Genomic DNA, 27,777 nt, shown 5'->3' with positions numbered 1-27,777 from the left:
GCTATTGTCTTTTTCAACCCAGCCCCTTCAACTATGGCTTCAGGCTCCTGTCAAGAATGCTCTGATGCATACTGCACTTCACTTTTTTTCCCCTCTCCCCCAAACTATTGGTATTGCATATCCTTCAGCGCTATGGCATGAACATCCTATCTGTTTGCTTTATACTTTAGTGAACTGCTGGGCACTAATATTTTTGTTGTCTTTGCCCTTTTCTAGTATATTGTTTATATCATGATTGTTGTTATTCTACATTTAAAAAATTTTAAAAAATGCCAAAAATTTGGAAATACTTTTTTTTACTGTTCGTGGGAAAATTCCTCCTTACTGTGATAGTCAGTGTGCCGCTCATGCAGACAACTAAAAAGATCATTGATAATATGCCAATGGCATTATGCCATATTTCCAAAGTGGCACTGTGTCCAGAATTATGAAAACTCCACCAAATATGAGGTCAATCAGACACAGCCCAATGAACCCCTGGAAACCTCTGGAAGACCTATCAGATTCCATGGAAACGTGGTTGAGGATGGCTACTATAGATGTTACAAGAAGCTGCACGTTTATTAGGAAAAAAAAAATCCTGTCCATGTCACTTTTGTACACTGCATAGGTTTGTACAACCTTCATTACATATTGTTACATTCTATTTTTTAGTCCTGTTCCCATGTCCTAGGTGGTTGTTTCAGCCTGGAACAGACAAATGATTTAATTCGCATCCTCCAACATTCAGAATGATCCTGCCTGGTAAATTCACATAATGCGTTACAAATGTAGTGATTCATATAAAACTGCTGGGGAAAAAAAACAGTGCACCTCAAAGGAGTACATTCAAAGGAAATTACATTTCCTGATCATGCTGTATAGGGTATGGAATACCCCCAGCTGCTTTAATGCAGGGAAGCAACATTTGAAGATTTTGGAAATTATGGAATGTCCCACTCACCTCCTTTTCACTAAAGCGCAGATGCCACTCTCCTGAGCATGCAGGGAAGCCTCGACCCTGGCTTTCCTCGACTATCTATCTGCATTGTAATTTGGTACCATGCTTTGCCCACCTTGCTGTGCCTAAGGACTGCAACCTGATTGCTTAGACTCTACGCCTTGGCCCTTCTTAGGGCTCGCACCACCTCCATACGCCCCCTAGTGGTCCTGTCTCTCCATGCATGACATGGAAACTCATAGTGATTGTACATTTTCCTCTACTTTCGGTCCATCTGACAATATTATCATCAAAACAGTGTCAAGGAATCTCTTCAATAAGTAAAGAATATAGTTACTAGGGTGGCAAATACAACCAACTAGATATTTTATGCTAGGTATACATTTCTGTCTGCTAAATAGTATGCCATTCAAAGGAACCATAGTACCTCAATAACAGGGATAAAAGTGGATGTTTCCAAAGAACATGGTTTAATGTAACAGATCTTTTTACATTTTCAAGCATCAACCAGTTTTGCATCTCTTGGCATTTGGTCACACAACTAAAAGATATATAGAAACATTTTACAAGTATCCAGGTAATGTGAATACAGACCAAGCCTTGAAGTGACTGTCTAATGTACAAATGTAAAGTTGGTCTAAACATTCTCATAAAAAGAAAAAGGTGAGAAATTTACAGTTTATAGAACTGAGAAATTGTTACCTGTATGTAGTGAAAAGAAGGTATATCCTGCAATTATGACAGTTCAGCTACTATACAGAGAAGAGCAAAGTACAAACCTATTATACTCTGTTGTTAGGTAGTAGAGTCCAGAAGATCGAATTGTCTCATAAATCTGTAAATGATCACCTGTGACTTGTTATAATAGAAAACAATAAAACAAACAGTGTAAGTGAGCTTATTTCATTGCCCTGTTTTAGGTCTGTCAGTTAGTTAGGTCTGCACTTATTGTGCATCTAAGATATTGACAACAGCATGTGGAAAAAAAGAATGAAAAAAATAAATTAAGTACAAAGCAGGAAAAATCAACAGGTTCTCTTTAAAACTGGCCCAATAGAAACTCTGTCCATGATGTGAGCAGGGGGAGTACTCTGGAGAGGAGTTGGGGAGAGTTTTCTTGATGGTGAAAAATAAAGAGTTATGGCCACTGTGACAGTTATGAGAGACAGCAAATCCAGGAAGCAGTGATCCCCAAATATGTTTGCTGTACCAGAAATGAGGTAACAAAAACATACTACTTTATACATACAACACCTGGCCCCAGGCCATTTTAAAGACAGGTGCCTGATAAGGTAGGAGGGCCTGGCCAATCCATTCCTTTCAGAACCTAATGGGCCTGATCCCAAATAAAATGGCCTTATCCAGACCCTTTAATCCCTTTTCCAAGGAGAATGGAGTTCCATCTACTGCAGTGGTCCCGAACCTTTTTGGACCTACAGACCACTAAACTTACAGACTCCAGACTGTGCTTGCGCAGTGGGACGAGTGTCACTCAAGGGGGAAGAAACTTCCCCCAGAGTTACGTCATGATGCCACAACCCACCCCCTCTCCCATTGCAGGCTCAGACCTGTGTCCAGAGACACAACACACCCACCACCCTGAGCCTGCGATCCATACGGGGGACATGGTCCGCAGCTCTGGTCAATGCGTCCCGCACCCCCCCATGCAGGGTCCATGGACCACAGGCTGGGGACTGCTGGTCTCCATGCTCTCTAGTGGGCTGCAGACTGGGGTTTGGGGACCACTGATCTACTACAATATATATATATATATATATATATATATATATATATATATATATATATATATAAAATATAGCTTTTACTTTTTCCTAAACTTGTTTGTAATCTCGTTTGACATCGTTCAGCTACTTCGTGTCTGCATGCACTTCTCCTTTTTTGTTCATCTGTTACCATATCTTCAAAAGCAGTGGGGCCGTAGGGATCCTGTTAATCATCAAATATCTGATATACAAAATGACCATATGAAAAATTTTCATGTATTTTTTTATTATGATTCTGAGATAAAAAACAAAAAACATAAATGTTTCCTGTAGTACAACTGTAAAATAAAGTCTATACATCTGGTCACAGGTAAACTTTTTTGTTTTTTTTTGAGAACAGGTAAAAGTGACAAAGTCTCTAGAGATGTCCTTGGGTCTTCAATCACAAGTAGCATGACCATGAGCGAGGTGTCACCAGTCCCCAGAATGTTTTCTGCAGAAAAAAAATTCATAGTTACATTTTTTGTTGGTCTGTTAGGATGATGAATATAAAAATCCATCAATTACAGCCTTTAGACTGGTCATGAGTTCTGTGATGCTAACACGAACAAGTAATTTGTGACTTATTTTTCCACTGTATGGTGATTGAGTTACAACAGGTGGGGTTTAGTATTCGGCATTTGCATAACCTGATGTGTCCAAAAGGTTCAGGTGAAAAATTTAGGCTTAGTCTACACGGACAATCCAATGGGCTTATCTACACCAGGACGTTCCCTTAAGGTACGGTACGCCTATGAGCTTTGTTTTAAACTTTGCTTGCAACGTTTAAAAAATTAAAACGCAGGGTAAATGCGAGAAAACACCCCAAAATGTGGGACAATGCTTGAAAACGCTACTATTTAACTCAATGGAGGCTTTTACAAGCGTTTTTAAGCTTTTTATGAACGCTTCTATTGAAAATAATGGGGACTTTTAAAAGTGTTTTTAGCAGGACTTTGGAATCTGGAAGCCCCCTTTAAAAAGGAGACTCCCAGATCTCCACCACCCCACTCTGGGGAATGAGTAAAGGGGTACATAAAACCCTTTATTCCCTGAAAGGGTTAAAATATGTGTAAAAAAATAGGACAAGGCTTTAATGTTAAATTATATAATTAAATGTGTGTGTGTTTGTGTAACTAAACTTTTTTTTTTTTTTTTACAGATTATCCCACAATGACAGGATGATTCCCAGGGCTGCAATCATGACATGAGCACAGCCATGGAACTCCTCCTGATAATGAGGGACCCCCGGGCATTAGAGGGCAAATGAGGACAAGGCTCTCCATTCACTTCCAGTGCTCTGTGATTGGCTGAGGTTTTACGTGTCTCAGTCATTCAGCACTAGACTTGAATGGGTAGACTTTTCCCCATTCATTTGTAGTGCTCTGTGATTGGCTGAGAAATAGGAAACCCTGATGGCAGCTCAAGCATCATCAGGATTTCCCTTTCCTCAGCCATTTAGGGAGCAGAGCAATCAGCGGAGCTCTGTTATGCTGACAGCTCCGCTCTCCTGATTGCTCCTGCAGCCCTAGAGGAGCTGTGACATGTGTTCTGTATCTGTAACACATACTACAGCTCCTCTAGGGGTGTGTCTGTTTTCAGTGGTCCCAGTTTTGGCATTTTTAATACTATTACTAGTTAATCTTTGCTGTCTCCTGTCTGTACTGCAAAAGCAAGGATAACAAAGACTGTTTTTTTTTTTGTGGCACGAAATGTTTGTATTGTTAGTGCAACAAATAAAAGAAAATATGTCACAACCTAAATTACAAGCACTGTATACTCATTTGAGGGTCTTTCCAATTAAATAGTATGGGATAACAGACCGATTAACTAGTATATTTAAAGTCGTACAAAAGCAAGATCAATAACAGCGTCCCATATTTCCACGCGTTTCACTGCTTAGGCTTCCTTAGGAGATGTGTAGAGAGCGTTGTGCGAAATACATGCTCGTGGGATCTTCCTTTATGTGGATTCAACAGGGAACTTAAAGAGGTTAAATTTGTTCTTGTGCTGTAAAATGAATCCCAATCTTTAATGATTAAAGGCTTGTTCTTGCCTAGGAGTACTAGTACTGTACTACTACTGTTTCCATCATCCCTAGACATAAATGAGCATTAAGGTGTTGTTCACACTTCTGTGCAGTGCAGTACATGGAGCCTTACATAGGGCTCTATTTAAAAAATGATTCCCCTGGTAATTAGTGTGAAATCCTCCATACTTCTCATTTCAGTTCCTATTAAAACAGTGACTTGTTCTGTCACCTAGTGGCCAATCTCAAAAATGCACAGCTGTCACAAAAGGAAATCTGTATAAAAGAAAAATATGAACAAACGTAGAGAAAATTGATAGGGGAATAATTTATAAATAGAGCCTATAGTGTGCAAGAAACAGAAACATCAGACATTGCACATAAAGCATGTCTGACATTCTCAATATATGGAATGCAGGGCAAAACATTGCTACAATTCACTGCTGCATGCATTTTTGTCTATTTCAGTGTACTGCCCCTCTCATGGTAGTTAATGTGGTCAGTTTTACAACAGCCAGTAACACAAGTTGCTCTGTGTTGAATTGCAATGCAAGGCAAAGCACTATTTAGTGTGAAGGAACCTGAAGTTCAGCTTTAAAGAGTGTGCTCTAGATTTAACATTTATAGAAATAAACAGAAGCTAACATAAATTAGAGTTTATTTTAAAGCCTAATTTATATTCCCCTCCTCAATACACATTTTTTGCCTCCTTTTCTTTAAATTTAACAATAAAAACTTAGTTTACATATGCCCTGCTTTAGGATTCTTTAGAGTTTTGTACTTTAATACCAGACCAAAGATCATAGTAATCTATAATAAATGTAGCCATCAAGGTTGTGCCACCCTGAGCTATATGTCAAAATAAATAATCTGAGCAATTTAGCTGCTTGCATGACCAAAGGTCAATGTACCTCTGTGAGCGGACAATGCATCTGTGCATACCACTCCTGGCAATACAGGCAAATCTGGATGCCCTGACCAGTGAACAAGAAGGTCCATACCATCACATTGTACACTGGGCTCGTCCTTTTATCATTGATTGCAAAATTCAACAGGCCTAAAAATACAAGGGAGAGAAAAGACTTTTTAAAAGTACTCATATTTCTATACATGGCATACTGTATGCAAACCACAATTTTAAAAATCCCACAATCTACTTCCACAACCATAGTCTTGAATACACATTTGCATCAAAAAGTGCAGAAACTAATGGAAATTGATCAATCCTAATTTTGCAGATATTTAACTTCAGTAATCAGGATTTGTTTTTTTATAGGCTACTTCACTTTTGCTATCATCACTGTCTTGCTAAATAGTCCTACAAAAACACACAAAAGTAAAGAGTGTTGCCTAGCCATGTGTGTTTCTCCAAACTCTCATTGTTTACACTAGACATAAATGTTCTTTTCTTTACATTATATCCAGGAACATTCTTGCTGTAGGCTTCAAACATGTTAAACTAAGCACAATACATAGCATAGTAATGTCATCAAACAGCCTGCAGTGATATTCTATCATCCTTCCAAGGCTCGAGCCTTTCACTTCCAGTGCACCTGACAGTTTTCAGTAAAGCCTACTTACAGCACAGTCATTGAATCCCTTACTGAAAATTCATGTACAGAGGACATTGAGAACATGCAGATTTCCAAAAGCACAAAGCCCAAAGATAAACCCACATTCCTGCCTTCTGATACCAACAAGTAATAAAATATTAAAAAGGAGTTTGAACCAATATTCTAATAAACTCCATACACATGCTTTTCAATGTCAAAAATGAATATGATCTTTACCTCCAAAAATGACAAAGAGGCAAAACATAACTGGGTAAAAAAAACCAAGTGCCACTGTAAAGATATATTCATGCACAGAAGCAGATATGAGAAACACGACCATCATTGCTCCACTCCGGAACCTCTGGTTTAGCAGCTGAAATCAAAATAAAAAAGGAAAATAATTGTGTCTTAAGATAAAACTTGTTTTTTTTCTTTGTTAGTTTTTGTCTCTCTACTGGTCTCTTACCCATAGCAGTTCTTGGTACACATAATAAAACAACCAGTCATGGACCACCACGTTCCACGTCCGGTAATAATTGGAGAATGAGGTAGAGTTCCACCAGTCCTGTAAAAGAGCAAAAAAAAAAAGGGTAATTTGAAGACTGGAGAAAAGAAAAGAACTTGCTTAACAAACCAATTAGGTTCTACTTGTTTACTCATTTGTAAAGTACAGGTTAAAAAGAAACAGGCAAACAGCTTTAACTTTATACATTTAAAGGTAATTCTGCTCAGCTTCGCTTGTCATTTATAAACTTTACTAATACACAGCTTAAATCAACATCTTTAATGCAATCCATATACAAAAGAAAAAGAAAACACATCAACACAAGGCAATAGTGAATATTATAAAACATCAATAATTTGGTAGTCACTTTGGGGAAATGGGGCCTCTAGGGGGCGCTACTGCTTGCTCAAAAGTGGTAGTAACCAGGTCTTCTCCAGAGCCTCTAGTGGTGAGAATGTTGCGCTGCTAGTTACTGCCAGGCTGCTGTCCTTGGGCACACCAGGGTGGGCAAGACGATGCACGGTATCAGCAGACAACCTGTCAAGGAAGGCCAGGGTCAAGGCAGACAGCAAGCAAGAGAGATCAGGAACAAGCCAGGGATCAAGAACCAGAAATCCAGGAAACAGACACCAGTGACATGGGGGCTACCACAGACACAGGAGTACACAGGAAGCGACAGGTGACACGGGAGACACAGGGATCACTTCAGACACAGAGGAACGCTGGAACAGCACAAGGGAAAAGGCAGGGAAAATCCAGACTTGGCAATAAGGGGTTAACAAGGGGACAGGGAAAGCACTGAATTAAACAGCAGCTGTAGAGGAAATGCTCAGCAGAGCTGGGGGACTAGTGGAGACACTTTGCACGAATGCTGAGTGCTGTGTCTAAGCTAGCTAAATAGCTGGGGATGATTAAGAGGCTATTTCCTGATCAGCCGGAGGGAAGGGCAATTCTGATAAAATCTGGAAAAGCAGGCACTGCGTGGAGAGAGGCGCCTGAGCTTTAGCGAGGATGAGGTAAGTGTGACACCCACCGCTTGAATTGGTACAGATGGGGAGATGTTGATCCAAACCATCTGTGAAGTGTATTAATTAGAGCTACATTTTAGGTTAAACACATATGTTATCAATTCAGCAATTTTGAAGCCTAAAGCTGCGTACACACGTCAGATTTTTATCGCCCGATAATCCGCATCGGCCAGATATCGGGCGAAAATCTGGCGTGTGTACAGTCGGCGTCGTCCATCGTCCGAACCACCGTCCTGGCGGATCCACAGACGATGAACGACGACCGATCCTAATAAAAGGGAAGGGGGTGAGCGCGCAGCAGGGTGCCGCTCCGTCGCTCTCCCCCTCCCCTCTCCATGGAGCAGAACGGTGCTGTATGTACAGCACTATTCATGCATCGTGTAGTCCTTTGTCGTTGGAAAGGATCGTGAAAGATCCTTTCCAATGACAAAAATTGCACGTGTGAAGGCAGCTTAATTGTACCTTAATCAAAAGTTAGCTGCATACTATATATCATTTGTCTGCACAGGTCCACCCCACAAACAATAATGTTTACTTTTTCAACATAATGAATTATTGGGGTGTGGCATTTATTCATAAGTGCTTGATAGAGTAGAACACACAGAAGAAATATATCTATTCCAACCCTCCTATTAGTTAGATATCAGTTCTTTTTCTTATGCTAACGGTCAAGATCTGCCTGGATTGCAGATACATAGCAATAATGTAACTGGATCTAAAATCAGGTATGTCATGCAAATGGTAATGTTTTATTTTTAACTTCCTAGGTGTAAAGGAGGAACAGAAGAAGCCAAACTATTGACTATTTAATGTGCAGCTTCTAAGTCTGATTCTGTCTTTTACTCTGTTCATTGATTTGTGATAAATACTGACTGCCACCACACACTGTTATGTAAACCTGAAGTTTGTTTTAAGTACATTTTAGCTGACTGCTTTATCTAGGACATTAAAAAGAAAGTGTTTCATTTGTAAATTACTTTAACTGTTTTGTACAAAACTCTCTTCTCTAGAATCACCCTCCAACCCATGTACAACTCAAGCCCATTTTACACCTGACATATATTTACTATCAGTTAGTTTGGATGGTTATATTTAAACCACAGCCCAAGGTAGCTTTGTGTGGCATTCCAAGGAGTACTGGGGTACCTACTCTGAAGTTACATGGCACTATGTCCTTCCTCATGCTTTTCTCTTTCTAAAAACTAATTTTCTCCTCTTTTGCCCACTCATTCTTTCCATTTTTCCCACTCTGACCGTACTTGATAAAACTTAGGCAAATAGCACATATAATATCTGACATTAGAAGAAGTGTTTATGAAATGTCACCTTGTAAAACATGCGATCTGCAAAGCGGAGCATCTCTGCAAAAGCATTCATCCAGCAGTGAAGCAGACCAAAGAATGACAGAAGCAGAAAAAGCATGCCTGTAAATAAAACATTTTTCCAAATTAAAACATACATTTCAAAAGAGGGTAACAATTAAGATAAATGTAAGTTCTACAAAAAAAAATAACTGTGGACTATAGTAAGTATGGATTCAAAGTAAGTATTGCATGCATGTTGATGTTGTAAAGTCATTTTCTTATTTGCCTTCTCAAACAAAATAAAATTGCTGCTGCCCTGCTGACTGGGTGAGCTGGGTAGTTGTCAGGCAAAGGCCTCCTAAAGGGATCCCTCCTGTAAACTCAACTAAACTGGAAAATTTATAAGATATCTTATATAGATCAGTACTCTCTATAAGTGAATTGGCTTCCCCTACCTGCAGAATCACTACACAGAGCCCAGCATTGTTGCAGAACAGGACTGGGGAAAAAAATGACCTTTGACAAGGCAACAACTACACATCAGATAATTCTCACCCAAAACAAATGGTTGTGCTTATCTTGACATGAAAGGTTGTTTCCAGTGACAATAATTGTCTTAAGCTGGGTACACACGTGCAATAATTGTCGTTGGAAAGGATCTTTCACGATCCTTTCCAATGACTAAGGACTGCAGGGTGCATGAACAAGTGCTGTATATACAGCAGCGTTCTGCTGTATGGAGAGGGGAGGGGGAGAACAACAGAGCGGCACCCCTCTGCACACTCTCTCCCTTCACTTCCATTAGGATCATTCGTCGTCCATCGTCTGTAGATCCACCAGGAATGGTCGTTTGACTGATGGACGACGGGCGCTCTACAGAAGCCAGATTCTTGTTCGATAACAGCCCTGAGTCGATTATTGGGCGAGAAGCATTGGACGTGTGTATGTAGCTTAAAGTAGTTAAAATTCTACCAACCCCCATGTGCTGATAAGGCAGCATTGTATGTTGTACACTAAACATACAAGAGTGACAATATACTAGGCACTGCCAACCCCTTGCACAAGGGAGGATTATGCATAAGAAAATGGGAGGGCATCTTCTTTCTTTTCCTGTAAACTCCATCATAGCAATATGAACTTTTATGATCTAAAACTCTCACTATTATACACTTGATTTATTGATTTAATATGTTGGAAAGAAGTGGAGATCCTCCTCCTCACCTGGTAGTGCAGAATAGAAGATGGATACCACCAAAGTCTTTGTACTAAATGGCTGTTTGCTCATGTTGGCAAACACTGGAATACACATGGTGGCCATGACATAGTTGTTGAAAAACACGCAGCCCAAGAACTATCAATGTCATAAAAAGAATATTAGAAAAAGATAACTATATAATAAACAACACTCAATTTTAACAATTACTGAACATTTGGATTTTCTAAAACTGTCCTGTTTGTAGAAGAAGCTTAATAATGCACAGTAGTGAGGATTTCTTGACAGGTTTAGGTAGTAATTCCAAATAAATTTGGAATTTTAGGTTTGGGATAAATGATGTTTCAGTCACCTGCTGGCTTCAGAAATGTATGAGGTATCTAGGGCAGTGGTCCCCAACTTTTCGGACCCATGGACCACTAAATTTACCGTCTCAGGACCGCGGATGTGCGGGGAGCCAGGTGCCACTCAAAGGGAAAGAAAATTCCCCCATAATGACCTCATAATGCCAGAACTGCCCACTCTCCCATCGCAGGTCTGAGTCTGACTTCCCTGAGCCTGAGATCCATAGGGGGGACATAGTCCGCAGCTCTGGCCGGTGCACCTTCTCCTGCCCCCACTCGGAGGCACACCGGCCAGAGCCGTGGACCACCAGAATTTTCTCGTGAACCAGGACCACCGGTTGGCAACCGTTGATCTAGGGGAGCTCTTCTTATTGCTTTTCTGTTTAAGGTTTTAACGGTTTGGCTTTGTGGCTTTACCAAGGGCAGTTTCCTTTTCTACATCATATCCAGCAGGGTTTAATAGAGACAAGCTAGATTTTTTTTGGTCTTGTGGGTACAGATCCATAACTAATGTTCACAACAGAACTGCTTATTTTACGAAGAATTAAACTGGTCCTATGTAGGTCAGAATTAGTTTATTTGCAAGTATTTTGGAATGATCTCTAATAGATGTCAAAACAAAATACATTTGCAGCCTATATACCGTTGACTAATGACATTTGTGCATTTACATACTTTTAACAAGCAGAATCACTGACCACTGTAGCTTCTTGTACTTTAAGTAATTAATTGTCAAAAATAACCATGCTAAGGGTGATACAATTTTGTTTTTTATTTGGTTTCCAACAATTTACAAGCAGCTGCTGTATGTTTACATTAGAGGGCTGGCAGGCTGCTAAGATTTTGTCTTCCAATGAAAATAGCTGGGTTATTGCTTCTGTTGTAAAATTTGAAGATGAATTTCTCCACAATACCAGTAACTTATATAGTGAATGAGGGCTTGTTTTAGAGTGCATTGATTTCATGTGTTTGTTCTGAATATGTAACTGGCACATAATGCATAGTTTGGGCACAGATTTAGTGTAAGAATCTGTAACACAAAAAAACAAACTATCAAACATCAAACTAAAGAAATCTGTATTGGAAAAAATTACATTTTAACGTGGCTATAAACTAACATTCAAATTCAGACTCTAAAACTGAAAGAGATGTCACAAATGAAATTCACGCCTAAGAGAAGATACCACCTTTTCCAATGAGAACATTTAACTAATAATTTGAGTGGGATATCAAGGTGTGCTGTCTGCATTACCAGTTTTTGACGTGGCCTTTGTTAACTGAAAGGAACATAGTAATTCCTACTTATTTATTTATTTATTTTTAACAATATATGCAACATAACCCTTTAAAATTCATAAATCAATAGATAATTGCCCTACCTGGGCAAAACACTTGAAGACATATTTCCACCTGATGTATGGGGTCCTGCAAAGAGACAGGAATAACAATCAGGTCCACAAATTTTTGCTATGCAGTAGTCAAGGCATTTCAACACTTGCATTGAATATTGAGGTGAAAAGAGGGGTATGTATTGGAAATTTTATGTTTACAGTGCTCTGACATTGGTAACCCTAAAGCAAAACAGCTATTGGTATTCCACAAAGTTCTAAAATTTTCATTCATTTAAATTATTGTAAAAATTGAAGACCAGAGTAAGCAAATAGTTACAGACCCAGACTGGGACAATTTGGCATTTGTTAGATGGTCTGAGCCTTTTAAAATGCTACTGAATTTAACAAACATTGTTCTCTGTAAATAAACATGATTGGCTATGATTAAGGAGCTAGAACTCTCTTTGAGCTCTAGTACACTTTTCTCAGTTATCACTTCAAGCGATGGAAAATGTTGACAGAAGTAAGAAGATTAAATCATTCGGGATACTGCAGGTTGCCCACTATTCTAATTTCATTAAAAATGTGTTGGGAGGTAGTTAGAAGCTGAATATTTGGTAATTTAGAAGACTCTTACCTGGGATAGCTGTCTCTATAGATTAAAGTTGGACAGAAGAGAAAATACAAATAACTTGAAAGTTGTGGCAGTTGCACCTCTCTTTCTGTTAAAAGAAACACATGAAAGATTTACTGAAGCTATGCAAAGGTGAGCATGTGCCTAGCCATATACCAACACATATGCTATAACCTCAATGTAGCCCATCTTGAAATTTCTGTACTATAAACTAGTAGTTCTGTACATTTACCTAAATGGGTTATTGAAATTAGATATGATGATGCCATTACTGTGCTGGTCACCGTTCTCCTTGCTGGAGGCTATAAAATATTGAATTAAAGCTTTTCCTCCACCTCCACACACAGACCCAGTGTAAAACCAGACATACCAAGTCAGTAAACAGTCCACTGTATGAACACCACAGTTTGGGTGACTAGTCTAGACTAGTCCTGTTTATGATGATAGTCCTGTATAGTGTTGGTGGAATATCTCACTTTTCGATCGAATAGGCTGATATTGTTCGAGCGATGGAAAGTTGAATTTGAACACCATTAAAGTCAATTGGGGAACTTCGGGTTATTTTTCAGGACTGTGTAGAGCTTCTACAGCCTCCAAATACATTTAAAATAAAAACATGTCAAGACTTCCACAGCTCTGCACAACACTGTACAAGAAAAAAATCAGGAAGGCTTTTTAATGCTGCTGGCAAGGCCATTTTATGGGGCGGTCAAGGGATCGTGCCAGATTTTATAGAGGCCTCTGAGTAGAGGCAGGGAGGGCCCCGAGGGGGTTCCTCCGGTCCAAAAATTAGCTTCTAGGTTTCACCGGTCCGTTACAAGCCATACACAGGCTTCAGAGTAAAGGCAGAGGGCCCTGAGGGGGGTCTTTCAGTCAAAAAATTAGCCAGTTACACAGCACTATTACAAGTGATATAGGCCTCACAGTAGATAGAGGCAGAGAGCCCACAGGGGGAGGAGGTCTGTACAAAAATTAGCGAGGAGGAGGAGGAGGAGGAGGAGGAGAAGGAGATGCAGAAGGCTGTGAAAGTGCTCTTCCCATCAAGGTGTCAGCAGGTCGCACAATCAGATCCCCGACCAATCAGTGCACTCTGCAGAGGGGGTGTTGAATTTATGGCCGATCCAAGCCTTATTCATTTTAATAAAAGTGAGTCGTTCAACATTTTCGCAGGCGAATGCGCTCGTCACTTACTACGCCCCCAGTTGCACTGAAAACTCTTTCAGATAGCACACTTGTAGCGGGGCAGGCAAGGATCTGAATGGCATGTTCAGCCAGCTCCGGCCACTGCTCAAGCGTGGATGCCCAGTAGCGCAGTGGGTCCTGACTTTGCAGGTTGCAGATGTCCCATGTAGAGCTCAGGTATTCCTGACATGACAATTGCTGCACAACTGGAGGCTTTTCTCGGAAAGGCCGAACACAAGTTCCTTTACAAGCACTTCTTGGTAGTGCTGCACTTTATGTCCCTGTATTGGGGCAAGATGAGTTGTTCCACCTCAGGCTCAGGTAACGTGGATCAAGTAATGTAGCAATCCAATAGTAGTCAGTGTTTATTTTTATGTGCTGTATGTGCGGATCTTTGGCTATGCACTCCTGCATGAAGGCTGTCATGTGCCCACAGCTGAGGGAATTCTGGACCCAGACTGGGTCGAATAGCAGCACAGGGTCATCCTCCTCCTCCTCTGCCTGGTCTTGCCTTCCACGGGACATGCCGCCTTGTGTTTGGGTGGATGGATGCCATGTACTCTCCATATCCTCCTCTCCCCCTTCCTCCCCTTCTCCCATGCCTGTAATCTCCTCCTCATTCCCATCCTCTTCCACCTCCTTCTCTTCCTGGATTTGCGGAGCACTATGCCTAGTAGTCACCCATGTCCAAGATGATGTTTTAAACATCATCTCTTCCTGCAGCGTCCGCTCTGTGTTGTTGTGTCCTAGCTTCACCATCATCTGTTCCAGCAGGCATATGATGGCGATGGTGTCACTGACAAAGGCCTGATCCCTCCTGATCATCCTGGTCGCCTCTTCCAAAGTTGCCAATACAGTGCCCAAGTCCTCAATTTGCAGCCAGGGTTGAAGTAAGGTAATGTAGGTAAGCGTCTCAAATGGCAGACTCCACCACGTAATCCACCACCGCTTTCTGTTGTTCAGCAAGCTGCTGCAGCATGTAAGAGGTGGAATTCCAACGAGTGGCCATGTCACAAATTAACCGATGCACCGGCAGATTGAGGTTTTGCTGTAAATCCACAAATCTAACACTGGCTGTGTACGACCACCTCAAATGCGCTGACTTTCTGGCCTTCAGCAACAGCGGCTGGAGGCCTAGGTACTTTGCAAGGAAGTGTTGTACTATGAGGTTCATGAAGTGGGCCAGGCAAGCTATGTGTATGAGTTTCCCAGAACGCAGGGCTGCCAGCAGATTGGCCCCATTGTCACACACGAGTTTGCCTGGCTGGAGTCTGTGTGGAGTTACCCATAAGTCCTCCTGCTCCTGCAGGGCACTTAGAGGGAGCTGAGGCATTGCAACTTCAGGACTGCGTGTCAACGTTTGACTTGTTTGACACTGAATGGGAGGTGCTGGGTCTCCACGGCAAAGTGTCCCTGGAGGAAGAGGTTGAGGCAGACGAGTCAAAGGAGGAGGTAGCACTGGAGGTCGAGGAGGAGATTGCATGGCAAAGTGCTCTGGCCGGTGCTAGGTATGCGGGCCTTCCTGCAGCTGCATCTTCCCCTGCTGCCACCAAAATTCCCCAGTGAGCTGTGTAGGAAATATATGTCCCTGCATGGTGCTGCAGGGCTACGGACACATTGCTCTGCACGTGTCCATGCAAAGCAGGAAGACATTTTTGTGCAAAATACTGCCACTTGGGCACTACAAACTGTGGGTTTGCGCAGAGGACTGCGTAACAGAATGCATTGGAGTCCACCAGCCAGGAAGGGAGGAGCTCAAACGCAATCAGCTGTGCAATTTCCACATTGATTAGCTTTGTTTTGGGGTAATTTGGGCCATATTGACGGTTGGATGCTGCTAATGCTAACCACAGAAAGATTGGACAATGGGGTAGAAGGTGTGGGAGATAGCAATGATGCCTGGTCTTGACTGCTAGCAATGCGACAAACACCAGCCACTCTGCGTAGGAGCTCCTCCTCACCGCTGGTGGAGCCTAAAAACTTTAATGCTCAGCTACATCCCCCACTCAAATTGCTGGCAGCAGCATGGGGACTTTTGCTGGCAGAAGAAGGAAAGGCAGAGGAGGAAGATCTAGCAGCTGCAGCTTGCTTTTGGGGAGGAGGTCGACGTACAGAGCTCTGTGCTTTGCCCAGGTGTTCCCGCCAGGTTACCGGGTGGTGGCTTTTTAAAAGTGTGCTCATGCAAGTTGTTCAAAGTTTGTTTGGGTTTTGCCTCATTTCCACTGCTGAGCACACAGTTTGCAGATGACCATAGTGTTGTTATCACTATGGACACTAAAAAATGCCCACAAGAACATCAAACTGGGCCGCGGTTGTTGAGGTACACCTGTGGTGGCAGCTGCCAACGATGGCCGACTATGACTTGCCTGACTGGTACGTGAAGACTGCAGAGTGTTGGCAGCCTTTACCCTCTTCCTCCCTCTCTCCCTTTGAGCGTGCTCTGCAACCTCCTCCTCTTCTTCCTCCTCCTCTGCCTGCCTATGATGATCTCCTTGTTCGCCCCATGTCAGATCAAGGACATCATCATCATCATTATTATCATCATCACCATCATCTGGGTGCTCCTCCTCTTCCTCAGAAAAGACAGTTTCCCTGTATGTGCCGGCAGGAAGCAACGGCTTTTTGGAGCCAGTTTGAAGTGGCTCGTCTGGCTCAGAATTTGGGTAGGGAAAAAAAAGGAGGGAAGGCCTGTGAACTGACTCTCTTCGTCAGATGACCCAAACAACTGTGCATCTTTAAGGAATGCGCCCTGCTCTGCCTCTCCTCCCTCTTGGTGGAGGAAGAAGTAGGAGGAAGAGGTGTATCGGGGACTATAATTTGGGACCCCTGTGAGGCCTGTGACTGGGAGGAAGAGGGGGTGCAATCACTTGACCCAGGCTGGGTCATGTACTTTACTACCTGTTGTTCAAGGCGTGGTAGTAAAAGGCGCAAGCAACCACTAGCAGCGCTAAAATGTCTAAGGTCAGGACAAAGCTTCCACTTTGGCTAGACATAGTTAAAATGTTTGTGTGGCTTCACACCCTGCAAAATACTTTTGAGATAATATGCTTCACAAAGTGCAAAATATTACAGTAAGTGGGTTTTTTTTTGGGGGGGGGGGGTTACCCAAAAAATGCAAGTGCGCTGTGTGTTGTATGCTGCACTTCCCTTCAGCGGTGACACTTGTAATATGCAGCACAGTATACAAATGTGACGTCACTGCGTATGTCTGATAAATTATCAATCAGTTGCTTGCTACAACTGCTCTTTTTCTGTGGACTGAGTGCACCACACAGTCAACCAAATCAATATCATAAGAAATCACAAAGTGTAAATTATTACAGTAAGCAGATTTTTTTTTTTCGGGGGGGGGGGGTTCCCCAAAAATGCAAGTGAGCAGAGTGTTGTATGCAGGGTTTCCCTTCAGTGGTGACTCTTGTAATATGCAGCACAGTATACAAATGTGAGGTCTGTCACTGTGTTTGTCTGACTGTCTCTCGGTACAAGTGTGATGGTGTGCACGCCATCTGGGTACCCTGGCTCTGGCTGCCTGTATGTACCACAATGACTGACTACAGGACAGGACCAATACAATACAATATACATTTATCTATCTAACAGTGAAACACTCTACCTATCTGAGTACAGTAGATTACAGGACAGAAGCAATACAGTAAAATAAAACTATCTATCTGACTAACAATGAAACAGTCTAACTAACTAACTACAGCAATTTAATTTAACTTTAGTAGCAAATGATTTTAGGAAATCCATTCTAGGTTTGCTGGATCACCCAGGTTCAAACATGATCTATCTTCTCCAGTCTTGGAGAACTTTATTAAATCTCTCCATATTTATGTATGTAGTTTTATAGCGCTAACATCTGATGCAGTGCTTTACTGAGCTTTTTTGTCATGTCAGTAGTGATCAATAGAAGCTCAAAATCTAAGGACCCTATCATGGTCATATCCATCCCCAGTTTGGGAAGGGGGGAATAAATAACCTACCAGTATGAATTTGGGGTGTGGGAGGAGACCTGAAACCCGCACAAATTCAAAATCTCCATGCAAAGAATACCTTGGCCAACACCCTAGTGCTGAAAGCTAGAGTCCTAGCCACTATGCAGAAGCATTGTCCAGGCTACCACAGAAAAAACTGCAATGGGTGATATAGTTGCTTGGTGTTGGGATAGATAGAAACATATGCTCAAAAGTACATGCCTCAAAGTTAGGGCATGCATATGAAGAGTAGACCACTTAAATGGGACACTAACAAAACTGGATATGTGTCAAATGTATCAAATCCAAAATTGAACATTCTACTGAATACTAGAATAGACCATTTATTTTCTATTTTAAACAAAACTAGGACACCAACTTGAACTTACTTTCTTTCTGTAGGACAGCTGGAGCAGTCTCTCTTAGAAATGAGTAAATCTTCATAAAAAATCGAATCTGAGAGAGAAAATATACACGTAATAAGCTGTTACGGGAAACCAGAACCAAACTACCCATTAAAGTGGACCTAAACTAAAATTTTTACTTTACATTAAAGGGTGGATAAACCTTTTATAAAAAGTAAACATAATATTATTTTTTTTTACTGCCGCGGCAATCAAGACTGAATAGAAGTGCAGAGCCTCACGGGATGTCATGGATCCCAGGAGGCTTCTGGGTGCTTTTTCTGTGCATGCTTAATATTAGCATTATGCAAGGAGCATTTTTCCACATTGTGGGGAAAGAGATACCGATCTTATGCATGCACAGTGAGATTGGCACTCTTTTTCACTTTTACAGTGGGCTACGGCACCCGATCTCGTAGCCAAAGGAAAGCAGAAGACAGACTAAGTGGTGCCTGGCACTTCCACCGCACTGGAACGAAGAAAAATTCCAGGACGGCACTATTGAAAACTTCTTCAATGAAATCGAGGGATCTGCGGAATGAAAAAGGCAAAGGATCAACCCAATTTTTTCCGTAATGAAGAATTATGCAAATAATTAATTCCTCTTCAGTCATGTTTCAACAGCATTACTGTTTTATTTCTCAAGACTGAGGAGGGGTGTTACTGAAGTCACTGCCCCCCCCCCCCCAATACCTTGTTGCTAGTCCCTGTGATCATCAAAGAAAAAATTGTTAGATGTAAAGTTCTACAGGCTGCATTAGGTCTGGCCTGGGCATAGGCAATCTGAAGTTACCTTCTCTGAAATAAATAAGTAGGCAGCCACTTAGGGGAACTCTTTGCAAGTAAGAGTACTAAGCATCAATGTGTGCAAGATGTTATAAGCATACCAGCTTATAATGTGCAGTGGCACCCTAGAGTACTAAACCTTTGAGCACAACAGATCCTTTGGACCAAAGCCTATGTAACAGACATGGGGCATTTTAATATTATTGGTAATATGTTTATAAAATATACTGTTGATTTTAATTACTGCTATTTTATTTATAGAACCTACCTGCTCAAAGATGACAATACTACTTGATGCTGGAGGCAGCTGATAATGCTTTACCATATAAACAGGGAAAATGCACAGTATGCATGTCAGACTCACTAAGAGGAATGTGCCCGCACAGGCAGATAGAAGGATTTTGTGATTTGATTTGGGATACACTGACCCCCCAAAAATTAGTACTTTATAAGGCACGAACAGTGTGTAAGTAAACATACAAATCCAGCACCATACAACAATGTCAAGTTGTCCAAAGGCATAAGTGAGAAGGGTAAACTCAAAATCCACCCTAGAGGGAAAAAGAGAGCAAAGCTAAAATTACTAGGATGGAATACATTTCATACATTCCATACACATATATTGATTTTTTGTAATAAATATATGAAGAAATTAAAAACACTGAAACCTTAAAAAAAATGTATTAAATGATATATTGTCATAAGTAACCATATAAATTAGCATATTTTACCTTTAACTGCATAAAACGCACAGATGACAGATTTTTAATTAGAACAAAAACACTGCAATACAAGGATTACTATGCTTTAGGGGAACCATATAGTACGGTTAGTAAACAGAGTCCTAAAGAAAAAGAGGCCCAATTTAATGTGCTATAATCCACACTGTTGGAAAGTTATTAAAAAATGAAATGGCATAAAGATATATAGAACACCTGCTGACTATACTAACCTCTCTTGGTCAATGATATCCACAGCTACAGTACCAATCACAAAAACACTGAATGCAGCCACAAACATGTGGTAAATTGTTTGGAAATGTTTCACCTCCATTAGGTCGCTAAAAAAAGAGAAGAGATCCAACAAAATTAGGCATGCTATAGCAGACTGTAATAATTCCAGTTCATTTTCCAATCTGCAGATGAACTAACCAAGGGTTAAATATTATGTACACCATCTACTACGCAGAAATGTATTTTGATCTGCAGATACTAATATATTGTCTGAATTCTAAGAGTTTTCCACAGCAGTGTACAGAAAATATTGAATTCTTGTCACTACTACATGTTCCTGAAAGAGCTCACAATCAGACTGTTGTATGCAAACACTTATAGTCAGAGATGTCATGAAATCATCAGGTTGGTTTAATGGCCATCATACACTGTCTGACCACCAGTGTGATCTGGATCTAAAAAACTAAAATTGTATAAAGCACATGATAAGATTTTGCATGCAAGTGATAAAAAAGAAAATAGATTTGTTTTAAAAAAGAGGTTAAAAAAAATTCCCTTCAGTTTAGCCATACACACTGGGGATTACTTACCGTTGTTGCTTAACAGATGGAACTATTGCTCTGAGGGCCTATTTGAAAGGCTGGACTAAATTAGAAGCATGAAAGACACCAAACTCAGGTCCTATGTTGGAGAGATACAGCTGAACTAGTAGATTCTCATGATGCCACTTTATTCCAGGAGTCATTCTGCAAGACTATCTCTCTGCAGTGTAATCAATTGAGCTCCTGGTGGCAGTTGTCAACCTTTTTATCCCAAGCCCCAATACCACTACATTTACTACATCTATTTCTCATCCAGGTAGTGACAAAAACTGTCCAGAAGCTTACTGATGCCCAGATTCAGGTCTGGGAAGAGATCCGCCAGGGCATTACCCACCATCTCATTAGAAGCATGCCAAGATGTGGTGCTAACAGACATATGGGGCCATACACACTACAGAGCTTGTAATAAAACTCATGTTTAAGTGATTTATTAAGATCATTTATTCTACTCTGATTTCAGTTTTTACTTTGCTAATTTTGAATACAGCCCTAAGTAGGTTAAAAATGTTGGTTTACATTGACCTTTTTATGGTATTTTGTTTTCAATGAATATGTATTCATTGATATTTAAGGTGAACTTTACCCTGTTGGAGCAAATTGTACCAACATTTTTTTTGCCTTCCTCTCAATCAACTATATCCATAGGGTTTTATATCTTGGATATGTTTATTTTCCATAGTGGATTTATGTTTTTTTTCAACCTGACATACTATGTAACTTGCAAATTTTGGTCATTGATTTGACACCCACTTACAAAAAGCATAATCTATATATGATACAGCCTCATTTTCTCCTTCCTTATAAAGTAAACCAACAGAACCATACATTTTTGGTGTTGTTCACTTACTCTAGAAGGGAAGCACGATGCTGAAATGTTTTCCTTCTTCTTTCAGGCGCAGATCCATGGGGTCTAAATGGCAAACAGCAATACAACATATGCATCACAAAGTATGTTATGCACATATAAATGCAGTAAATTAGAAAGACCTGATAAAATAGCAAATTGGCAAAAAATAATGAAAAACAATGAAAAACACATGATGAATTTTCTATTTCTGAAAAACAGTAAAAACACTAAGCTTAGAATAAGCATTTTCATAGCATAACTGGATGACAAATGGAAGTAGGGTAGTGATAATGTCTGAAGGGAAGGGACTCCATTCATGACACAAAATACCCATACATGTTCTTTACACTGTGATGCTAAGACCCTGATTCATCAATGAAACAGCGAGCGCGGTTTCCCGCGGTCCGGAGTCGAGTGCGCTCATACACTCGCCTTCTCACTGCCAGCCTGTGTACCATTAGAAAGAATGATTTTTTAGGGGAACAGTGACTTTTAATGCAAGCTCGCCAGTGTAAAGCTGCCGGAGATGCGCGGCTCCGGACGCGAGCTTTTTCAGTTGCTGAATTGCGCGATGGCGTACGATTTTGGATCGCGAATACGAATGCGCGAGCGAGCGTCTGATTCTGCTTGATGAATTAGGGCCTATGAATCTATATCATGATAAAAGATAACAGCTAAGTAAATGATAGACCAATGTATCTTATATTCTTAGTTTTGAGCCAGGCAGAAATACAATCTGGTATGACATATAATAAATGGTGTCTCCCAACACTCTATTGCCCATATCATTATCCTTCATACATTTAAATAGCAATACTGAGGTTATTAATAGGATAGCACATAGTGTAGAAGATTTGTGTGGTAATATTTTATACTTGGCTCTGTGATCAACAACAAATTCCAGATCTTCAACCTGTTACAATAAACCATAGTTAACACACTAACATATCCATTCATCTCACCGTTTCTTTATTACAGATGTTTCAGTTTTATCTTCATTTCTGGTTGATTGAACAGACTCTATCATGGCTTTATCAAGAAGGATCCTTAAATGATTGCTTACATCTTCCACAATCTCTGCCTTCACACCCTAGAAAATAAATAGGCCAATTGTGTTAAAGCATCTATATGCACTTACTTTTTAAACCTTTAAATTAGAACTTTGCTTTTCTGAGGGGAACATTTATAGTTGTTAATAGTGCCCGGGCACCACCCTTAAAATGTGTGCTTTGTCTAGAATGTCATCTAAAAAAAATCATCTTTTTGGCATGTGAGGGTGGCTAGGCAGCTTTATGGCTGTTCTATGTAGTGTATCAGAGTTTGCTTTGCTTCATTTTAGATTTAGTTGTGTTTAAGAAACTGCTGCCTCTGTCACTACTGTACTTGCCGGAGGCTCTGAAATGAGGAAGAAAAAGCCCTGCTCATACTAAGATTCTTACCTCCTCCTAGAGACATGGAGCAGAACAAGGCATTGTAAGTCAGCAATGTAGAAAGAGTAGCTGCAGGGAGATCCCAAGCAATACTGGTAACTAGACAATATCCTCTGCCTGCCTTTTTAGGTATAGTTTGCATAGTTCATATACCTTTAAATATTCCCACTGTATTATCAGTGAGTACCTGCTCAATTATCTGTTGCATTAGGCTGCTATTGGAAAGTTCAACAGGAAGGTAAAAAAAAATGTGTTTTTTAGCTGCACCAGAAAGTGTCCATAAAGGACAGCAGTCCTGGTGTTGTGTCTTCACCCCTCCAGGTGCATACTATATAACTCCAGGTAATGCAGCACAAAAAATGAGTGCATTGTAGAAGCTTACTTGGTTTAATTACATGTTTTTTCTTTCTCTTTCTTATATACTGCCCCCATCATTAGTGTGGATAATCCCAACCATTAATTACTAAAGGGTTTAATAAATACATTTACCAGCTATTTACCTCCATGTGTCTTTTCCATTCAATAAAGTTGGTAATATCATTGGATACACCATCTGCAGTAATAAATATAGTAGTCAGAACAGGCATATATGCATACTGAATGTGTATGTCTTAACTTCTCCCCTAAATGGTTGGAATTCAGGTAAAGTATATCTAAACCCAAGAACAAAATTGAAACAAACCTAGATATGGTGATTACAGTTATTAATTCCTTTATTTTTACATGTTTATCCTGACAGTAACACATTTCCAGTACTAGGGTGATAATGTTCATACTGACTGTACTGTATCTGTAGAGGAGCTGTGTTGTTACCATAAGACAGGAATTGTGTTAGGACTGCAGAACACCATACCCCCTACCTTATTTTTATAACAAAGAAGTTGGTGTTCTGTAGTCCAGAGAAAGAACTGAGTAGGGTTTAAAAATATGAAGAAAATGTATATGCAGACTTTAATGACAGCCCTATGAAGAAAATCCATGCTGGTATGTTATGTGCGGCAGTACAGAAGGTGAAAAAAGGTTCCTAGTCGTCTATGTTTCATATTTAATTCAATTATACAAATAATCTGGCAAAATAAAGAGTAAATGGAAAAATTAAAGAAAAGAGAGGGGCTTCAAGGCTGCTTTACAATAGTTAAATTTCATGGAGTAATTAGTGTCAAGTATAAATATACATTAACATATTAGTACGTATCTATCTCCCATTGTAAAGTCATGGGATGGAGACTGCTGTACTAAACATACATATTCTGTGCTGAGTATGCTTATAATCATATGGCATAGAATAATCAATGAAAAGTCTTATTACCCGATGCGTTTCGCCCAAGGGGCTTCGTCAGGGGTTTATTATAGACGTATGAATTTTGTTATGGTTAAGATTATAAAGATTGCGGCAGTCTGTTATGTCATTGGTGAAGAGTATGGGGGAATATCCATATATCAGAATTAGCAAATAGATGGGTAAATAATAAAAGTAATTGATAGTAATACTGAGTTAAATTATATTGTATATAAAGTACCAGTGTCAGTTTTTTGGTAGAGTCAGGGGAGGAAAGAAGCAGCATGATTGTTATATTCAAGCAGTCAAAATTAAGAGTAATGAAAAAAGATCTGGTGACCTATGTTAACCTAGGTTCGCAATGGACCAACTAAAACTAAAATAGAACTTTAAACGTGTTTCCTAAAAAAATAAGCAATGGCACCAACTGCAAGAGAGTAAAATAGTAAAAAATAGTAGCAGAATATTTATGTCACACCTACAGTTAATGAAAATAACAATTTCTTTATAATAATAATTGGTAGCTGAAACATGTTATCTGCAAACCCTGGCTTTATTTTGTTACCCTTCTGCTAGCTACTTTTGGACTTTTGAAGCAACATTCAGAAGAACTTTTGGAGACAGAGATTGTGAAGCCTAAAGCCATATGTTCTCTTGTGTTCATGATGCCAAATGACTTTTAATGCCAAAAAAGTATGACCTTTTATGTTAAAACTAGAGTCAGGGCTAGGGTAGAGCAGGCGGTTGGAATGCGTTCAGCATCGCTTTAACATTTACTAGAAACCCAAATGCCCAACAGTGCATCCCACACCCTAGCAGTAGTTTTTACAAAAAAATAATCACATAAAACAAAGGCCAGGATTTATTTAAAGGGGGCCATCATTCATAGAAGAGTGATGGTAAAAGGATCATTAGATCTGCCCCTTTTATAGTGTTTTTTAGATGATTGCAAACATGATTTTGTTGGTGTTAAAGCATAACTAAACCCAAAAAAAAAAAAAAATTGCAACCAGGCAGTTTCTTTATTGCAGCAGGAACAGACATGGTCCATGTTGCAAAAAAATAATCTTACATACCTGATCACAATCTTTTATTTCCTCTCATCTGCCCCCATTCCATTGCGGGAACCACCATCTTCCTTCTTCTTCTGCTCCTAGTTTTGATCTTTGGCCATCTTGATTGACCAGGCAGAGTTGATTTAAATCTGGCGCAGAAATTTTTAAAGCGGAACTTTAGTTAACTGACTCATTGACCTGCTGTAAGAAAGTTCCAAGCTCCAACCTTAAGCCTTCTAGTTTGAGGCTATGCCCCGCATGTTCCTAAGCTCAGCTTCATATAGTAAATACTGCCCTCCTGAACTTTACTGATACATATAGAAAAAAAATGAAATACGTATTTACATATTACATATTTAATGTCAGAGACCAAGTGATATTGTTCGATCTCATACATTTCTATGCAATGTAGGCATTGATGGCAATGCTATAAATAACTTCTTAAACACATCACAGCACTGTGACTCAGTAGTCCATCAATAGGGAAAAGTCTGAACTTTAAATGTGTTTAGTTTTGTTTTTTTAATGAATAGTATGACTTGCCTATGCTGACATGTTTCCTATTAAGTGGACCCTGACTTTTCCCCCCGGTGTAATAGATTTAGATCATTGGAACAAACATTTTTTACTGAACGCTTCAGAGAAATGCTAAATCCATACCTCTATTACCATTATTGCTGGGATAAAGTCTGTCGGCAATTAATTTATCCTTTTTTGCTGTGTGATACCAAATATAATACCAGGACTGGGTTACTGCAGGAGCAATACCACTCTTGTGTTAAACACCCTAAAAAAAGGTTCCCTTAAACTTGTTATATGAAGAAATGAGAGTGAAGATGTCTGTTTTGTAATTGGCTTCATTGAGCCAACCTGTATAGTGGTGGTAATCTGTTGTCAGTCTTCTGTTGCAAAAACAAAAATGAGGGTGGCATATAAAACATGCCAATCCCACACGTTTTTACAAGACAGGGAAGGCAGGGTGAAATGAAACAAACCAATCGGACCCAGTGAAAATGAGATTTGTGGCATTGGGCATGAATTATTAAAGCACTCCAAGGATGGAGAGGATACATTTTCATCAGTGAACCTGGGTGATCCAAAAACCTGAAATGGGTTTCCTTAAAGTAATTTGCTATTTGTTAGCAAATGTTTTTAATCCTGGAACTGATCCATTCCAGGTTTGCTGGATGCTCCGGAGCCGCAGGTTGCAGACCCCTGTAACATACACACCACTACACTACTCATTTCTATACTACTTTCTCACATGAATATGAAAATTTGCATATTACAGAGTATTATTCTCTGTTTACAGGGGTGGACAAAGGGAGGTACAAAGCGTGCTGCCGCACAAGAGCCCTTCCTCAGCCAACAGGGGATCCCAATTTAGTTTAGCAAGGTGCCTTAAGTCAGTTCTGCTTGCTGCTGCCTGTCTGTACAAATATAAATAAACTGTGCATGTCACAAATTATCCGTATTATATAAACACTAGAATGGAATCTGTATGTACTATCTATACAAACCTATTCTAATCACTGTTTTTCTTTTTGTGAACTAGCTGACTGTCAGCAGTGACACATCTTCCTCTAGAAAGGAATAATATAAAAAAAGTGGTAAAAGAACCATTCTGCTAAAATTGATAATTGGGAACAGCAATTCTGCATTTCCCCTTTCCATAAAGCAGAAAGGACCCTGCATGTACAGTGCTTGTTCGTTCTTCTGTGACTGAGAAATATAATGTTTGCATGTTTCCAGCAACAAAAATACTTAAATTTCCCCCCAGGCCATGCTTTCCCAGCATATTGACGCTTCACGCATCACATCAATCAAGCAGAGGATGTGATGGAGAAGCCGGCCGGGAACCACTGAAGGATTCCACTAGATTATGGGGAGCAGGTAGGATTTTTTATGCTACCCCGAGTGTGGCTCGGGGTTACCGCATTTGGTACATAAAATTCACCCCAAGCCACACTAGGGAATACCGCCAAGGCGGTTAAGCACTGATTTCAAATTAGGGAAAAAAAAAAAGTCACAAGGTACCAAACCTGGTGAAAATGGAGGATGTTCAAGCATGTGTTTATTGGTCACAGAAAGTGCTGTGTGTGAAGGAGCATTGTCCTGGAGAAGTAAGAAACCATTTCCCACATTTCTGGCCATCTTATCCTGACTCTTCCAACTTTGTCAAAACTCCCCTATAATATTGTTGTTTCTTCCTTCTGGAGCCCATTAGGCCACGGTTACACTCGTCATGTCAAAAAACACAATGAGCATGGCTATGAATTTGAACTTGCTTTGATGCACTTTTTGATTCTTGAGGATGTGTTTCATGTGCATTGATTGTTGATTTGTTTCAGGATCATACTGGAAGATCCAGGTTTCCTCATATGTAATAACAAGTGAAACGTTCAGATCCACCCAAAGTTGCTGCAGAATTTCCTTGTTTTGCTCTGGTGTGAAATTTTACTCAAATGTTCAAATTGAAACATTGCATAACTTTTAAACTTATCATGATTTTAGCACATGAGGGGGAAACACAACTGCATTTAACAGTGACTGACAGCAAACTAACCAGCAGAGAGTGCTGGCATTTGTTGTGTATGCTTGGATAAGTTTATACATTC

The 27,777-nt window shown here is 40.1% G+C and overlaps 2 protein-coding genes across 6 annotated transcripts in view; both read right to left on the bottom strand.

Moving 5' to 3' along the window:
* The window catches only part of CSAD (cysteine sulfinic acid decarboxylase), a 25,087-nt gene extending 23,357 nt beyond the window's left edge, over positions 1–1,730 (bottom strand). For 4 of the 5 annotated variants that reach the window (XR_011919931.1, XM_072405737.1, XM_072405768.1 and 1 more), the window contains exon 1: positions 944–1,070. The gene's annotated coding sequence lies outside the window, so the exon portion shown is untranslated. Of the gene's footprint in view, positions 1–943; positions 1,071–1,642 lie in introns of those variants that run through there. The other variant, XM_072405748.1, reaches the window with a different exon arrangement.
* Positions 1,731–2,939: 1,209 nt separating this feature from the next.
* Positions 2,940–27,777, bottom strand: part of SOAT2 (sterol O-acyltransferase 2) — a 33,894-nt gene continuing 9,056 nt past the window's right edge. Inside the window, exons 3-16 of the mRNA XM_072405722.1 lie at positions 23,326–23,378; positions 22,358–22,485; positions 21,396–21,458; positions 19,946–20,053; positions 19,262–19,544; positions 18,193–18,259; positions 12,648–12,732; positions 12,059–12,104; positions 10,344–10,473; positions 9,145–9,242; positions 6,752–6,850; positions 6,523–6,658; positions 5,644–5,789; positions 2,940–3,157 (exon numbers count right to left, since the gene is read on the bottom strand). Of these exons, the coding sequence (XP_072261823.1) occupies positions 3,107–3,157; positions 5,644–5,789; positions 6,523–6,658; positions 6,752–6,850; positions 9,145–9,242; positions 10,344–10,473; positions 12,059–12,104; positions 12,648–12,732; positions 18,193–18,259; positions 19,262–19,544; positions 19,946–20,053; positions 21,396–21,458; positions 22,358–22,485; positions 23,326–23,378 (1,493 nt within the window). The 3' untranslated portion in view covers positions 2,940–3,106. The remainder of the gene's footprint in view (positions 3,158–5,643; positions 5,790–6,522; positions 6,659–6,751; positions 6,851–9,144; positions 9,243–10,343; positions 10,474–12,058; positions 12,105–12,647; positions 12,733–18,192; positions 18,260–19,261; positions 19,545–19,945; positions 20,054–21,395; positions 21,459–22,357; positions 22,486–23,325; positions 23,379–27,777) is intronic.

This window comes from Pyxicephalus adspersus, chromosome 1, assembly GCF_032062135.1.
Source record: "Pyxicephalus adspersus chromosome 1, UCB_Pads_2.0, whole genome shotgun sequence".
Lineage (NCBI taxonomy): Eukaryota > Metazoa > Chordata > Amphibia > Anura > Pyxicephalidae > Pyxicephalus > Pyxicephalus adspersus.
This window is presented reverse-complemented; position numbering and strand designations above follow the sequence as displayed.